The sequence below is a fragment of the Mauremys reevesii genome, linkage group 22 (assembly GCF_016161935.1).
Source record: "Mauremys reevesii isolate NIE-2019 linkage group 22, ASM1616193v1, whole genome shotgun sequence".
Lineage (NCBI taxonomy): Eukaryota > Metazoa > Chordata > Testudines > Geoemydidae > Mauremys > Mauremys reevesii.
This window is the reverse complement of record NC_052644.1, coordinates 3,236,318-3,252,834: the sequence shown is the minus strand read 5'-3', so window position 1 is coordinate 3,252,834 and position 16,517 is coordinate 3,236,318. Positions and strand designations below refer to the sequence as shown.

The 16,517-nt window shown below is 58.2% G+C and overlaps 1 protein-coding gene across 2 annotated transcripts; it reads left to right on the top strand.

Moving 5' to 3' along the window:
* Positions 1 to 1,872: 1,872 nt before the first annotated feature.
* Positions 1,873 to 16,514, top strand: CCER2 (coiled-coil glutamate rich protein 2). 2 transcript variants are annotated; one of them, XM_039509909.1, is made up of 6 exons: positions 1,873 to 2,158; positions 8,826 to 8,872; positions 11,312 to 11,405; positions 12,115 to 12,183; positions 12,977 to 13,803; positions 14,712 to 16,514. In XM_039509909.1, the coding sequence occupies exons 1-6, from the start codon at positions 2,113 to 2,115 to the stop codon at positions 14,793 to 14,795; spliced, it is 1,167 nt and encodes a 388-aa protein (XP_039365843.1). In that variant the 5' UTR covers positions 1,873 to 2,112; the 3' UTR covers positions 14,796 to 16,514. The 2 variants fall into 2 exon arrangements, with proteins under 2 accessions (XP_039365843.1, XP_039365844.1); XM_039509910.1 differs by lacking the exon at positions 1,873 to 2,158 and adding an exon at positions 7,787 to 7,845.
* Positions 16,515 to 16,517: the final 3 nt, after the last annotated feature.

The window sequence follows — 16,517 nt, the reverse complement described above, 5'->3', positions numbered from 1 at the left end:
AGCTGCACCTGGGCCCTGGGTGAGCTGAGCAGCTGCCACGTTTCCACCCAGAGGTGGCTGCATTGTAATGCTGGGGGAATGAGCCTTATCCATGCAGCCTGAGAACCTATGATGCTGATTGTAATGTACTTTGTGACGGAGTCACTCTGGATCGATGGCCAGGACCATTGCATGGTTCTGGCCCATGTCCTGGCACCTGCCTGACTCCTTTGCTCGCCATAGCTAAGCCCTGGCCCCATTCCACCCCCTGGGTGCTGGAGAGCACTGGGAGCAGGCAGCTAACTGAGAATCACCCTTGACTGACTTTAAGTCAGTGAGGCCGGAGTATCAGCTGCTGTGAATCAGGGCAACGGAGTGACACCAGTTTACACCGGCTGCAGATCTGGCCCCATTGGCTGCAACGGAGTGACGCCGATTCACGCCGGGGGAGGGGGGGATCTGGCCACAGCTTTGGAATCAAAAATAAGAGGGTTGTTATAGGAACGACATTAAAAAAAGATGAGCTGGAGTCAAGTTGTCGAAGGGAAGCGCGTCGTTAGTGGGGGTTGATTTGAAAGGGCCAGCAGCACGAGCAAAACGGGAAATTAGTTTCATTATAGTGAACGATGCATTTTTCAAGCCCCAGGTGTTGGCTGTTATGTCCCAAGAGGAGCTAACCGAGGAAGAGTCTTAGATTTGTCATCGCTTCTGCTTGTGTGAGTTTCACCCGAGCTGGGGAGTGCCTCCCCCCGGAGCTGCTGGGGAATCGGGTGCTACTCTGACTGGAGTGACTGTCAAGGCACTTTGCTTAGTTGATGAAATCTCACACACGCTGTTCTGTCCACACACAAATCAGTCTGACTCCAATGAGCAACCACTCAGGACCCGGCTCCTGGGACCCTGTTGCGATGCGGGTCCAGGCCCTGTTATTTTGCAGCGTGGAGGCAGCTCAAGCCGCAGACCCGGGTCAGAAGGGCTGCGGGGTGCAGGGCGGGCCCAGGTCCAGCGATTGTGAAGCCGGGTTTACAATGGAGGGTGGACGGTCGAGCGCTGGCTTGGAAAGAGTGTCTACAAGACCAGGTCTGACACCCGTACCCCTGGGGCTGTGCAGAGGTCTTCCAGGGGTTACATCAACTCCTCTATCAGAGGGGGAGCCGGGTTAGTCTGGATCTGTACAAAGCGACAGAGTCCTGTGGCACCTTATAGACTAACAGACGTATTGGAGCATGAGTTTTCGTGGGTGAATCCCCACTTCGTCAGATGCATGTAGTGGAAATCAACTCTAGAGATTTGCCTGGCTTTACTCCAGGCTACATAAACCGCGCTAGCGAAGTCAGTACAAACTCAGATTTCATCCGGTGACTTGTTTATACTGCTCTATATACCAGACACTGAAGTGTCCGCACAAGGTTTATATTCCAGTGTATTTCTTTTAGAATGAGCTGGTGAAAATGAGACCGGAAGCCCTTTGTCAGTAACAGTGCGGCTGGGACACTTTTGTATTTTTCTGTCTGATTTGGCAAACGTGTCATTTTTCAGTGCAAGACAAATCAGCCTCCTGAAAGGGGGAGCCCCTGGGGTGGACGCAGATTCTGATCTCACAGGCATGGGTGTAAATTCCGTTACCTTCCACAAAGTCACTCTGGATTTACACCAGTGTCAGGTCAGAATCTGGCCCGCCCAGACCTTTTATATAACCCAGGCCTGAAGCCCAGTGACCAGTTGGTGCTAGGGAGGAGGAGCTAGATTGTTTGCTGGGCAGGGTTAGCTAGGCACTGGGGTGGCTTGGAATAAATCCAGTGTGAAGAGGGGAAGGGAGGGGGAGATCTGGGGAAGGGGGGGTTCCCCCCCGGGTGCTGACATCACTTCCGTTGCAGCCTGCCTCCTATTTAAAATCCCGCTGCCTGTCCTCAGATGCAGAGGCAGCGCTGCTCACACACACGCAAAGGCTGCACCTGTGGGGATTCGGGCACGTTCGCTGGCCTTGGCTCACCAGCCATTCCGCGGCTGCCGTCCTGGCCTGTTCCAACCCGCAGCTGCCACCCGTGAGCTCCCAGCCCGCCTGCCTTTGTTTTACGCCCATCATCGGCAGCAGAATTTGGGCAGCTCTGCGGGACTCGCCACCCGCGCACCATGCTGGCCGTCGGCCTCTGCGTCTTGCTCCTGTCCTGCTGGCACGGTAAGAGCCGGGCAAAGCGAGGCCCCGTCTGGGATAGACACAGCTAGGCGGGTTTTCAGACGTGGCTAGGTGAGTTAGGCGCCTGATCTGCTTTTGAAAATCCCCTTTGGTGCCCAACTTTGTGACTTAGGTGCACCAATACCTTTGTAAATCTGCCCCCAAGTGCATCTTCCATGCCCTGATGTCTTTGACCATTGTCAGTTTCCGCTGCGCTTTCTGGCTTGAATCATAGAATCAGGGAATATCAGGGTTGGAAGGGACCTCAGGAGGTATCTAGTCCAACCCCTGCTCAAAGCAGGACTAATCCCCAGACAGATTTTTTACCCCAGTTCCCTAAGTGGCCCCCTCAAGGATTGAACTCACAACCCTGGGTCAGTTCTGCTTTCCCATTCTCCTGCCTTCTGGGGAAGATCCTGCCTGGGCTGGGCCAGCGGGTGGCCAATTTCTCTTTAAAACGGGGCTGGCGTGGGAAGGTGGCGATTGTTTGCTCCCTGGGAAAACGCAGCCCCCGGGGCGGATCTGCCAAAATCCATGTTCCCATGCCATCTGGGGAACATGCTGCATTGACAAAAACACACACGCGCACTCACCAGCAGCCTGGCTTTATTCTTTGGCTGGGGATATTCTGCAGCAGGTGCTCGGCTTGAGGTGGGACAAAGTCCTATTTTACGCTGGATGGCACCAAATGAAAGGCCGTCTGGGCAGCTGCCAGTGTGCGCCAAGCCCCGGGTGCAGAGGGGGTGGAAGGATTTCAGCACCCTAGACAGCATCCCGACCCTGTCATCTGGCAGAGGAATATCTGAGCTGCATCTTAAATATCCCGGCGCTCAAAACGCTGTGCGAAATCAGCTCCCGCGTTCCGAAGGGGACGGCTTCCCCGGATCCTGCTTGGGGGAGAATTTGCAATTAGTCTGAAGGTTTCAAGGCAAATCCAGATCAGGGTGAGGAAGGGCTGCTTCCAAACTAGCCATGCTGATATTAATCAGAAGGCCTGTCCGGTCATGGGGGTGTACCAGAGGGAGACGAGGATTGGGTGTGCAGATCTCCGTGTGTCCCTGTGCGCGCACAGATCTGTGTACGCACGAGCGTGTGCATAGAGGGCGTCCGGGTGCCTCTATGCTTGGCTGTGTAGATGTGTACATAGGGGCTGGAATTGGGGGTGCTGGGGGCATGGCAGCTCCCCTGGCTTGACGTGGTTTCCATCATAGGCTGGATTTAAAGTTTGGGTCAATGGCTCTCAGCACCCCACTGACCCCGCACCCCCGGCTCGGTGTGTCTGGGGCCGCGTGCGTGAAGGTCTGGGGGGCGATCTGCACACGCGTGTGCGTGCGTACACGCCTGTGCAGTCGGGTAGGTGTCTCTGTGCCGCTCGATCTGCGTGCAGGGCCAAGGAACTTCCCCACGCGGTTACATTGGACGGCGCGGCGCTCGGTTCCCATCCATTTCTGCGGGGCAGACTTCACTTCGCACTCCCCTCCGGCTTTCCCAGCCGTCCCCGAGCAGGTCACGGGCATTGCGAAGCCAAGGGGCCTCATTCTGATCTCCTGCCGGCATCACCCCGGCGGCTGCTGATTTACCCCAGAATCCGGCCCAAGCTTTCAGGAGCCAAGGCCCGATTTTGGAGCGAGGTGGCCCAAGGCTTCCTCCAGCTGGATCCCAGCCGCTTGCTTTCTCTGGCCTGTTGTGCTTCCTCCAGCATTACATAATATCATTACGTCCCTCGCTGCAGCCTCTAAGTGTCAGAGCAACCGCTCCCCGTCTGCAGGGCATCACTTGGCCTGTGTGTGTGGTGAGGGAACACCCCCAGGGGCGGGGGGCGGATAGCACACCCCCTGGAGGGGTGGATTGTCAGTGCACGTGCTGGGGAAGGAGCAGACCCCGGGGGACCTGTGCATAAGGAAGCTGTTAGTTACGAGGTGCCTGGTCACACTTATTTGCATTATTATTAGTCTTTGCTCTTTTCAGGAGTGGGTGAGGGAGCCCTGTAAAATCAGCTGCTGTGCTCCAGCCCAGAGGTGGCTGCATCTCAGTGCTGGGTGAAAGATCCCTGTAAAAACAGCTGCTGTGCTCCAGCCCAGAGGTGGCTGCATCTCCGTGCTGGGAGATGGATCCCTGTGGAAACAGCTGCTGTGCTCCAGCCCAGAGGTGGCTGCAGCTCAGCACTGGGTGAGGGATCCCTGTGGAAACAGCTGCTGTGCTCCAGCCCAGAGGTGGCTGCATTATAGTAATGGGTTAAATGATTCCTATAGAAGCAGCTGCTGTGCTCCAGCCCAGAGGTGGCTGCATCTCAGTAGTGGGTGAAATTATCCGCATAGAAGGGTTTCAGATACAAATACTGGCTGGAATTGGACTCAGGTATAGGCAGAGGGGCCAGGATGGAATGAGCTACCCTTTGCATTTGTCTGGCTGTCGCAGGAAGATCCCAAACACAGGGTCACTCGGCCCACTGGCAGGAACGTGCTACCTGGACGGCATTTGGTTCTCAAAACAGAGCCTTGGCCAAATCCAGCTGGGGCAGTGGCTTGTGAGTCAGGAGAACGGGGTTCTGGGCTGGGTGTGCTCCAGGACCTTGAGCCAGTCACCTGCCTGCTCTGTGCCTCAGTTTCCCTTTTGGTGTCTATTTAGATTGCAAGCTGTTCAGGGCAGGGACTGTCTCTCGGGCCGTGTCCGTGCCTGGCCAGGCATGGCTGGGGCCTCTGCTCTCGGTCAGGGTCCTGGCAGTGCCTGGCACAACGGGGAGCCCTGAGCTCAGGCAAGATCCATGCTACATTCAGCACAAGGAAGGCCCCACTCTCTGGCGTGGGTGGGGGGGCCTGATCCTGGTATGAGCCTCTAGCTGCAGCAGCAGCAATACCCCTAATGCTAAAGCAAAGATTCCCCCGGGGTCTGTGCGCACCTGGGGTCCGAGGAGCAGCAGACGCTAGGGAGGAGGACGCCTATGAGGGAGAATCTTTGTCCCAGCCGCTGGGTGAAGAGGGGCCGCCCTGCGACCCACTCAGGGCTGGGCTTAGTTAGTCGCTCCATGTAAACGGATCCGACGCTGGGTACAGCAGTTGGAGCACTTCAGTTCAGTCAGCACCGGGGTGGGGGGAGTTCTGAGGGGCCCAGCTATTGCAGGGGGCCTATATAAGGAGAAGAGAGTGGGGGGTGGCCCCCCCAAATTCTCAGCCCGAGGGCCTGGGGCAGCTAGAGGACACCCGGCATTTCAACAGCTCCTTTCCTCCAGCGTGCCCCCCCCCCAGCTGGGGGGGTCAGTATCATTCACCCCCCCTCCCCCCCCCCGTGGAGGGGAAATGACTTGGCCCAGGTCGAACTGCAAGTCAATGACAGAGCTGAAAATAGAACCCAGGAGTCTTGACTGCCAGCCCCCCATGCTCTAACCACTAGACCCCACTCCCAGAGCTGGGGATAGAACCCAGGAGGCCTGGCTCCCAGCCCCCCCTGCTCGAACCACTAGACACTGCTCCCCTCCCAGAGCTGGGGATAGAACCCAGGAGTCCTGGCTCCCAGCCCCGCTGCTCTAACCTCTAGACCCTGCTCCCCTCCCAGAGCTGGGGAAAGAACCCAGGAGTCCTGGCTCCCTCCCCCCCCCGCTCTAACCACTAGATATCGCTCCCCTCCCAGAGCCGGGGCTCAAATCCTATGCTGCCTGGGGGCCAGATTCCAAGCCGATTTGCCCCAGTGTAACTGCGATCGGCGCCGGGATTCTGCCCTCCCGCTGTACCCAGGAATGCAGCCGCCTGCTGCCCTGAAACCTCCATGCCGGGGTCAGCCCCCAAGCCCTGCTTGGCCCTTTCACGCACCCGCTGGTGCTGGGTCCCTGCTGATGTCAGCGTCCACCTGCCGGGGCAGCTGGCTCCCTCGGAACAGCTGACTGATACGCCCCGTGCTGACAGCAGCTAAGAATAGGTGGGCACCTGCTGCTGGGGCGTGCAGCCCCCGCCCCCCAGCTCTTACCACCTGCTCGGCCCCTGCCAGAGAAGGGTGCATTGGATCCACTCTTCAGAGCCATCAAGCATCGGGGCTCCATGGGGTGGGGGAATCTTTCCACTGGGTTTTGGATCAGGCCCTGAGGTGCCCGGATTTGCGAGCGGCCTGGCACAAGTTCTGGGGCGTTGGCAGCTGCAGAGCGTTTGAGGAAGGACGCACCGCTAGCCTGGCACGCTGGGGCCTGTGCAAATCCGGGCAGCTTCATCTCCCCTTGCGCCTCCTCCTCGGAGGCCTTGAGAGTCCACCAGCGTTAGCCTCCTTTGGACACAAGGGGGCGCTTTTGCTAGTCAAGAACTCCTGTGTGTTATGCAGCCCCCTCTAGTGGCTGGTTCACATATGAGGATAACAGCCTACTACTGCTAGCAGCGGATGGGGCTAATCCTTTCGCGCAAACGATAGAGACCAGTGCTTTTAACAAGGAAGAGGGTTTGAGTCCCATGGATGTGCCATCAGTGAGAGGTCTGTTTTCTTTCTTTCTTTCTTTTTCTCCCAACCCCTCTATTTTCCCCCTCATTGTTCCAAAAGCACCACACCTGTCTGCCTGCAAACCCACCGGCCTTCAATCACTCCGATTGCTTTGCTCTTCACTAAAAAATAAAAGCCCAGTCATTTATTTTGCCTGAGACCCTGCTGTTCTGCCAGCAGCCCTGGCGGGGACCTCATTATAATGATGGCAGCGATCACGCAGCCAGAGAAAGGAGCTTTTCTCTCCACTGCGGGAGCAGAGCCCGGTGCATTAAAACTGCATGAGGCGCAGCTGTTTCAAGGAACCAAAAAAACCAGGAAGGGAAAATAATTGGTGCCTGGAGGATGGTTAGCATCGTGAAGGCAGATCCGCTGCGTACGTAACACCGTGTGCTCAGTGAGGGGTAGGTAGGTAGATGGGCAGGGAATGGGGTTTTTTTTCCACCTCTATTGTCAGCTGACTTAGTCTGAGCCTGGATTCATTGCAGTTGTGAGGCTGCAACGAATGACCCCGTGAGGGCGGCTGCGCTAGCGGGAGTGTGTGTGACCTCGGGGTGAGGCCTCCTCTGGGTATGTCCACACTGCAACCAAAGGTGTGTTACTAACTCGGGTTAAGGCCTCCTCTGGGTATGTCCACACTGCAACCAAAGGTGTGTTACTAACTCGGGTTAACATAGCAGTGAGGACGCAGCAACTGGAGTTCAACCCCAGCTTCCCCTACGGGCTTTGCTCAGAGTTAAAACCTGCAGCCGTGCCTCAGTTTCCCCTCCCGCTTGTTGTCGCTATAGCCTGTGAGCTCTTTCTTCTCACTCTCGGTGTCTGCGCAGTGCCTCGCACAACAGGGCCCTGGCCTCAGTCAGCCCCTCTAGGCACTACCCTAGTTCCTGTAATAAGTGATAGGATCGTACTGTGATAGACCCAGGCCAGTTGGGTACAGCAGAATAGCAGAAGGCAGATATACTGGCCACTGGATTAACAGTTTTCTGTTTCCTGACTGACCAGAGCAGGGGCTGCTCCAGGCTAATGAGAACACCTGACTCTAATTAAGCTGTAAAGAGTCAGGGGAGGCCATTCAGTTAATGTGACCACCTGACTCTAATTAAGGCCCTGCTGATACTATAAAAAGGGCTCACTCCAGTCAGGCAGGGGAGTCAGGGAGCCAGAGGAGAGGAAGTGCGGCTGAAGGACTGGTTACTGAAGACACCCTAAAACATTGTTAAAGGAGCCCTAAGGTAAGGGAGAAGCAGGAGAGCTGTGGGGAAGTGGCCCAGGGAAATGTAGCAACTCTGGCAGTGAAAGGTTGGCTGCCAACAACTGCTACCATTAGGGTCCCTGGGCTGGAACCCGGAGTAGAGGGCGGGCCCGGGTTCCCCCCAACCCACCGCTACAGGAACATCTCCTGGGAGGGGAAGTCAGGTCCCTGTCAGGACAGGAGGCTGAACAGAGACTGTGGGAGTTCTCTCACCAACCTCCTTGCTGGCTATGATGAAAAGGGCTCAGCAGACTGTAACCCTGGCCCTAGAGAGAGAAGGGCTACGTGGAGGGGCACAGTGAGCCACTGAGGCAGCGTAAACCGCCTAGAAGCGCAGGACCCACTGGGGCAAGGTCAGAGCTCTGCCACAATACGCTTTAGTTATAGGCAGCACTTTCCATGCACAGACCTCAAAGCTTCGGTGGGTTAGAACCTGCATCCCAATTTTTACAGGTGGGGAAACTGAGGCACAGAGCAGGGCGTGCAAAGGTCACCCAGCCAAGTCTGTGGCAGAGCTGGAAATAGAACTCAGGCGTCCTGATCCCCTGTCCCTACGGTTCTAACCCCTAGACCTCCCTCCCCCTCCCAGAGCTGGGATTAGAACCCAGGAATCCTGACTTCCAGTTTTCCACCCTCTACTCTACCTCTCTCAGAAAGTGCCTGTCTGTTCTTGGACAAATTATTTAAAAAAAAAAATATCAGCGTGCCTCAGTTTCCCTTTATTTGAGTTGCCTATTTAGATCATAAGATTTTGGGGGCAGGGACTGTCTCTTGCTCTGTATCTGTGCAGCACCTCTCACAGTGCAGCCCCGGTTTCAGCTGGAGCCCCTAACGAGTTACGGCAATACCCCGAATGATGAAAACACCCTAGAAGCAGTAGAGAGCCTGTGTTCTAGCGATTGCACTGCTGGCTAATGAAAGCCTGGAATAATATCCTGCCTCCTCTCTTTTATTTTGTAGCCGATTCGCTGCCCTTGTCCACCCAGCTATCGGAGGAAGACGAAAAGGTAAGAAAAGGAAAAAATACAGGAAGAAAGAAAAAGGAATTAGACCAAACCAAACATTTCCACTGAAATGAACGAGCCGCCTGACGGGGTTACATTGGGGTCCCTGCTTCAGGAACAGTCCAGTAGCGAGAGCTGGGACTCAGGACACCTGGGTTCTTCCCCCAGCTCTGCCACAGAGCTGTGGGGCCTCTCTCTTTGTGCAGTGTCTGTCTTGCCTCTTCATGCTGTTGCCAACCTCAAACATTCAAAACTCACGAGATTTTTTTTAACTAAACTTTCAGCTCCTTTGATTTACCTTTTGCTGTTTGAGCCTGGTAAGATTCACGTGTTCAAGGCTTTTCCCTACAACCATGTGGGTTTTTTATTTCCTGAAAATTGGCCTAGGGAAAAAAACCCTGGGCCTGTTTAGTGTGGAGCAAAGCAGGGATCTGAGAACAGTCTTCCAATGCATTTATGGCTGTTAGAGAGAGGACGGCGGTCAGCTGTTCTCCATGTCTGCTGAAGGCAGGACAAGACATAATGGGCGTAATCTTCAGCAGGGAGATTGAGGTGAGATATCAGGACAAACTTTCTAACTCTCTGGGGAGTGAAGCTCTGGAACAGGCTCCCAAGGGCAGATGTGAAATCCCCGTCACTGGAGGTTTTTGAGAACAGGCTGGACAAACCCTGGTCAGGGATGGTCTAAGTTTGCTTGGTCCGGCCGCAGTGCAGGGGGCTGGATGCAATGACCTCTCATGGTCCCGTCCACCCCGATGTTTCTATGATTCCATGAGATTCTGAGGAATTCACGTGATTCCAGGATCTGGGGCTAGCGAGAAATCAGCAAATATCTCAAGAGTCCCACTGAATTCTTGAGAATTGGCAACGTGCCTGGATGCTGTTAGGGGGAGGAGCTGTCTTTCCCCGGGGCGATTGTGCAGCGCCTGGCGCGATGGGGACCTGATTTTAGCTGGGGTCCATAGATGCTCCATTAACACAAATAATTAATAACAATTCTCCCCCATCCTCTTCCTCTTTCTTCTCCCCTGCGCCACTGAGTGTTCTCAGGTGCGTATGAGCGTCGATAAGCACGTGGGAGGCAGCGTGAGCTAGTGGGTGGCACATTGGAACAGGACTCGGCGGATTCGGGTTCTCTTCCTGGTTCAGCTTGCTGGGGAAGTCATGGTCCAGCTGCGTGCCTCAGTTTCCCTGCTGTAAAATAGCAGTAATGATGCTGCCCACCTTTGGAAAGGGCTTTGCGATCTGCTCATGACAAGCGCTAGGGCAGTGGTTCTCAACCGAGGGCCGGGGGGGCCGTGAGCAGGTTTCAGGGGGGCCGCCAAGCATGGTGGGCATTAGACTCTCTAGGGCCCAGAGCTGAAAGCTGAAGCCCCCTGCAAGGGATTGCAGCCCAGGACCCTTAGCTTAGCTTTGCGGTGCCCCCTGTGATGTGGGACCCGAGCAACTGCCCTGCTTCCTACCCCTAACGCCGGCCCTGACTTTTATCTGCAGAAAAACAGTTGTTGTGACACAGGCGGGCCGTGGAGTTTTTATTGCGTGTTGCGGGGGCCTCGGGAAGAAACAGGTTGAGAACCCCTGCGCTGGGGATTATTATTCATTAATGACGCTGATTACGTCGGCTCTTCGTTCGCGAGGCAGCATAAGACGCCACAGAGCCCCTGCCAACGTTGTAAGGCCTCGGGCTGCTGAGAAAACTTGGAACGAAACGGTTTTTGTGGGAAAAGGGGGTTTCCTCTCAAGCGAAATTCTCCATGGGAAACGCTCCGTTTTGGCGGCATTCTTCCCGCTGGGAAATCGGACCATTGCAGGTCGACGCCCACCCGAGCCCCTGTGGTGCCTCATGGGAGTTGTATGCTTTCACCCCCCTCCCACACCCCATTCTCCTCATGAGCCAGACTACATCTCCCATGATGCACCATGGTCAGTTCCTAAAAAAAGTTTTGGGTTTTGGCCTTGTCAGGAGGGAAAAAAATCAGCCTTTCCCACTGTCCTGGATTCCCGAGGTCTGGGCTTTCCTTTCTTTCCCGCTGCCATTCTCCGCTTCCCTGCAGAGCGGTGCTGGAAATTGCTGTGTCAAACTCTCAGCCATCGGATCCCCCATCTTCCTGCTCCTCAGCTCACCTGCGCTGATTCAGGACGGTTCTTGGTTTAGCTGTCGGATTCCAGCTCAGACAAAGCAGGGGATGGTTCTGGTGGCCCCTCGTTCCCAGCGGCGCTCAATGGGTGGCCGTACGAATGCCACAGGGAAACTGAGGCACGCCAGTGGTTTGTAAAAATATTACCCTTGTTCATCGCAGCTCCCATTTTCTGATCGCGCTGGCCCTGCGCGGTCGGAAGCTGACAGCTCCGGAAGACGGGAGAGGTGGTGAAACCCCCGAGGGGATGGTTGGTATATTGTCACTGTAAACCCAAACTCACTCTTACCACCCCCTTGGCCAGGTCATCAAATGCATCACGGAGGTTCTGGCTGACACCCTGTCCAAATCTAGCCCGGTTCCGGTCGTCAACAACTGCCTGAAGATCCTGAAAGAAGGTGAGTGCTGGGGGAGGGGCATGCACACGCACACCAGCTCAGCAAGGACTCGGCCCCGTCTGTGATGGAACGGACTTAGAAGGCAGCTCCTGATTGCTCTCCAATTCCTCGGGGCTGCCCTGGGAGCATCCAGGGGCCTTGGTGGGGGTGGGTGGGAAAAAGCCCCTTGAGACTCTCCCCGGAGTAAGGGGGTGGACTGGGGGCTTGCCCAGAGTGCACTGCGCTGTGACTATTCTCCGCCCCCCAGGGCCCAGAGGTGGTGGAGCACGAGTTAGAGCAGCTCTAAGGCTGCTCTGATGCTGAGGACCATGCAGGGCCCAGGACACGGGGAGAGCAAAGGGGGGGGGGGTTATAGTCCCCTCCCCCCATTTCGACCAGAAACACTGGGAATCTGACTGTAATCAGGGACCAACTTTTCATGATGTGTGTGTACAGCACCTAACACTGCTCAGAGAACTCGGGGCGCTACCTTAATTCACTTAGTTAATCCCCCCCCCAAATTTCCTTTCACTCGGGACCGTTTTCCCCACCTGTCTCTGCACGAGACGCTCCTAGCGGGTGAAGGGCAGCTCAGTGATACCAGCCCACTTGGCTGCTGCTCGTTCCTAGCCCACGGCCTGGGCGGGTCGTTGGCCCGTGGGCACGAGTTGAACGTGGGCACCAGTTCGGCACAAGCTCACGAGTGGGGTTCACCTGTTGTCTCTTCCAGACGAGCGGGTCCTGGCCATGCTGCACCGTCACTACCTGCTGAAGGAGCTAAAGGAGCTGGTCCATGAAGGTACCTGCCTTGGTCCCTGTCCCACCCTCCCTGCACAAATTACAGAGACCGGGCTAGGAGTCAGGACGCCTGGGTCCTATTCCTGGCTCTGTCGCCAACCTGGGTCTGGAAAGTAGGTGGCAATCCCTAGAGGGGAAAGGCCCCATATCCCGTTCTCTGCCCCCTCTGAGTCAGCCAGCCCCCCACCCTAGGTCCGGATCAGAGCCAGCGCCCCCTAGGGGGGACAGGCCCCGTGTCTCATTCTCCACCCCGCCCTGAGCCAGCCAATCCCCTGCCTGGGGCCAGATGGGAGCTGGCGCCCCCTAGGGGGGACAGGCCCCCTGTCTCATTCTCCACCCCCCCTGAGCCAGCCAATCCCCTGCCTGGGGCCAGATTGGAGCTGGCGCCCCCTAGAGGGGCAGGCCCCGTGTCTCATTCTCCACCCCCCTGAGCCAGCCAATCCCCTGCCCTGGGGCCAGATGGGAGCTGGCGCCCCCTCTAGGGGGCGCCAGTTTCCTCCAACCCTAGTGCATGTGGAGGGGACCTGGCTGGGGGGATCAGGGAATGGGATTCAGGGCAATATCCCACTTGCCACCAAAGCTGACACTTGGAGCAGGGAAGCCAAGGGAGAGGGGTCCGGAGAATGGGGCAGGGCTGGAGCACCCGGACGATGGGGGACCAGGGTGCACGGGCAGTTTGTGGACACAGGCTTTGCCGTGCCAACAGAGTCCCCCAGCCTGCGTCCACCCATCCCCATTGGGGCTGGGACTGCCACGGGGCGGGAACAGCTCACTGTTCTCCTCCCTGCCCCCAGAGAACACCCACCACCACCCCAGCCCCGGCGCCTGGCAGGAGACGGAGGAGGGCCCCGAGGGGGACGAGCTGAGGAAGCGGGACAAGCCCCTCCAGCAGAGCTCGGCCGCCTCCGAGACGGTGGAGGAGAAGGAGGGCGAGGCCTGGAAGGAGGAGTACGAGAAGACGGAGAAGATCGAGGAGAAGGTGAAAGAGGAGAAGGTCTCGCACGAGGAGGACAGCACCCAGGTGGAGGAGGAGGAGGCCAAGGAGATCCTGGAGGGCGAGGAAGAGGAGGAGGAGAGGAAGAGGAGGCACGAGGAGGCGAGGCGGGCGTCGCCCAAGCTGAGGGAGACCCGGGGCCCCGGGGCCAGCAAGAAAACGGGGCCGCCAGCCAAGAGGCACTTCAGCCAAGAGGACAGTTCGGAGGAGGAGCTGCCGTACCACCATGGAGGCCGGCACCACGAGGGACTAGAGGACTGGGAGCAGGAGGAGGAGGAGGAGGAGGAGGAGCGATTGGGCCCGGCCCGGCGGAAGGGCGGCCCGGCCAAGCGGATGGCCGAGAAGGCCAGCGACGAGGAGACGGCCCAGTTCGAGGCGGAGGAGAAGGGCGTGAAAATCTCCGACTCGCAGAGCCACCTCCGCGGGGACGGGCGGCTGTGGAAGGAGGGGGAGGAGCGCCACGGCCACGGCCACCGCCACGGGCCGCCCGGCCACCCGCTGAAGAAGAGGCACCCTGAGGAGGAGGCGGGGCACCTGAAGGGCAAGCACCATGGCCACCAGGAGGAGGAGGAGGAGGAAGAGGAGGAGGAGGAGGAGGAAGAAGAGAGGGAGGCCAAGAAGGACAAGGTCAGCTCTTGGCCCTTTTCCGTGGGCTACCTGGGTAGTGATCCTGGGGGTAGCTCCAGCCTGGGAACCTGCCAGCTCTCAGGGCTGAGCAGCCGAAAGCCAGGAGGCGGGCGGCTAAACAGCTTTTGTGCCCATGGAAAAAAAAAGTCTCCCCTGCGTACCCCCGGCTCCCAGAGCCTTGGGAAGCCCCGGGGGTCCGGCCCGCCCTAGGCAGAAAGGAGCCGGCTGAGAATTGTTTTCACTGGAACAGCCCAGTTGCCACCCAAGTTTTGTCAGGGGCCCAGGAGGGAATTTGTGGTCAGAACCAGGGGGTGCCCCGCCCTAGCGTCAGTAGCCCGGTGGCTAAGGCCATCAGCTGGCGCGGGACGGATCCAGGTTCGAGTCCCTGCTCCCAGTCGAGTCGAGCAAGGGCCAGACTCTGGGTTCCCAGCTCAGTGCTCTGACCAGGGGCTATTGGCTTTTCTGCGGTGGGGCTCTCCCATTTTTCGCTACTTGCCTCCCAAGGTCTCCGTTTCCTCCTCGTGCCCAACCCTGTAAAGTTTCCCACCCAGCTCTGGAGCTTTGCGGGGCCGGCTGGGCGGAGAGGAGACGGGGCAGCCTGCGGCATTGACACTGCGTCTGCATGGGGGTCAGCTGGGCCTCCTCGCTCCGTCCTCCCCCCACCCGTGGCCATGTGGACGATTGGCCTAAACGCCCCTGCGCTCCCAGCGCTGGGCATTGTGGGATAGGTGCCGCGGGGATCCCAGAATGCACCTGGGCAGCCAGAGGTGCAAAGCCCGGGGGAGGGGGGGGGTGAATAAAACAGAGGCCTGGTGGGTAGCTTGGATGCAGTGATCTGGGGGGTGGTAGGGATGAGCCCTGGGGGTGCCCCCCATCCTCACGGCCTCTCATGCTTTCTCTCTATCCAGGAACGGGAGCTGGAGAGGCTGGAAGAGATCGAGCATGCTCTGAAGAAGGTGGCGGAGAAGCTGCGGGAGCTGCGGAGAGGGTGACCTCCCCAGCCCCATTAGGGGAGCGGGGAGCTGTGGGAGGGGGACAAAGGGGCAGCCGCCCCTTTAAGAGTTACCCCCCCACACCCAGGCATCCCCACACATGTGCTTTCTTTGTATATATCCCTCCTCTCCTCTCCCACTCGGCTGTGGACTGTTATCAAAGCCCCGGAGCTTGTGCTTTTCTACCTGCGCCCACCCCCCTCCGTCAGGGACCCAGCGTGACCTGAGGCCAAGGAAAATAACCAACCTGCCAACCGACCCTCCCTACCTGCTCCATGCAGGAAACGTCCCTCCCGAGCAATGGAGGGCCAGAGATGGGCGGGGGCACCCTAGATCTCAGCAACTGTGCTGCTCTGGGGGTATCAAGTGGGGGGGAATGTCCACCGGAGAACTGCCCGCAGCTGGTATGGTGTAAGGGTGGCTGCTCTCTGCCCCCCAGGACCCGTCGGGGGCAGATCAGGGGCGTGGCCAGGGCTCACTGCACTGTGGCTATTCTCTGCCCCCCAGGGCCTAAGGGGGAGGCGTTCATTTCGCTTGTGGCCTCTTGTTTAAAGCAGACACACACACCCCCAGGCACCGAAGAAGGGATAGAAAGAGGAGACCCTGCCGTGCCAGGGTGGGAACCTGGGAACCTGCCTGGCTCCCCACCCGCTGGGCAAGCCGGGCTCTGACTGCCAACACTCAGCCTCGCGGGACCCGGGGGCTCTGCGTGGTCCTCGAAACCTCGGCTTCCCTGACCCCTTCCCCCATTGCTTGGGGCTCAGGGGTCAGCTCTGCCCGCCTCCCAAGGGGTCATTTTCACCAGCAGCCGGACGCGCTCAGTCCATCGGGCCCGGAGGCGGAGGGGAGATGGTAGGAGGCAGCTGCAGGAGCACCAGGAAAGCCGAGGGGCAGGGCGCCTGCCCTGGGGGGCATCAGCTGGAGAAGGTACAGCTGACTTTTCCCCGGCTGGCCTGGCTGATGAGGTCAAGGCCCAGGGCTCTGTGCGTCTGTCCCACTCCCATCGGCCCAGTGGGGAGGTGCGGGCGCCGGATCCCACCCCGGCCGCTGAGTTTCCCCTGCAGACCAGGGAGTGAGGTGTGATCCCTGCTGGGCTATAGACGGGAACCAGCCTCTCCTGGCCTGGGGTGTGACCGGGGGAAGGCCTGCAGCCCGAGGTCACTCGCACACACAGAGCATCACTCACTGAAAGAGGAGGTAATTCGGAGAGGTCTCTTCGCACGCAAGAAGGCTGGGCTGGGCTGACCCCAACGTCCCCCCCGCCGTCCCGCCCTCAGAGCCTGGAGACTTCTAGGGGCGTCAGAGAGGAGACCGGATGGGTTCGACCCCAGAAGGGTCTGTAAGGGTCTGCTCTCGCCCACGCAGAATAGAGCCCACGCGGCAGGAACCCACCTCCTGTCGCCCTGTAAGTACAGGCCTTTGCCGCTGGAGCTTGATCCTCCCTGGAGGGCGACAAAACACGGACGCGTCCCGTATGTTAGGCAGGGGACGCAGAGAGAAGCCCATTGTATTAGCTGCAGGGGTCTTTCTCTCTCATACACACACACACACACCATCCAGGGGTAACACAAAAGCAGTGGTTACATTCCCTAGCGAGATCCCTCGGACCTGGCCCCTCCGGCGGCCCCGATCCTCCCAATCCTGGTCTCTCGGGCTTTTCACTTTGGGTTTTTTGCTTATTTCTCCTCCCCAACTTCAAGCCGGAGGACTCCCTCTCCCCTG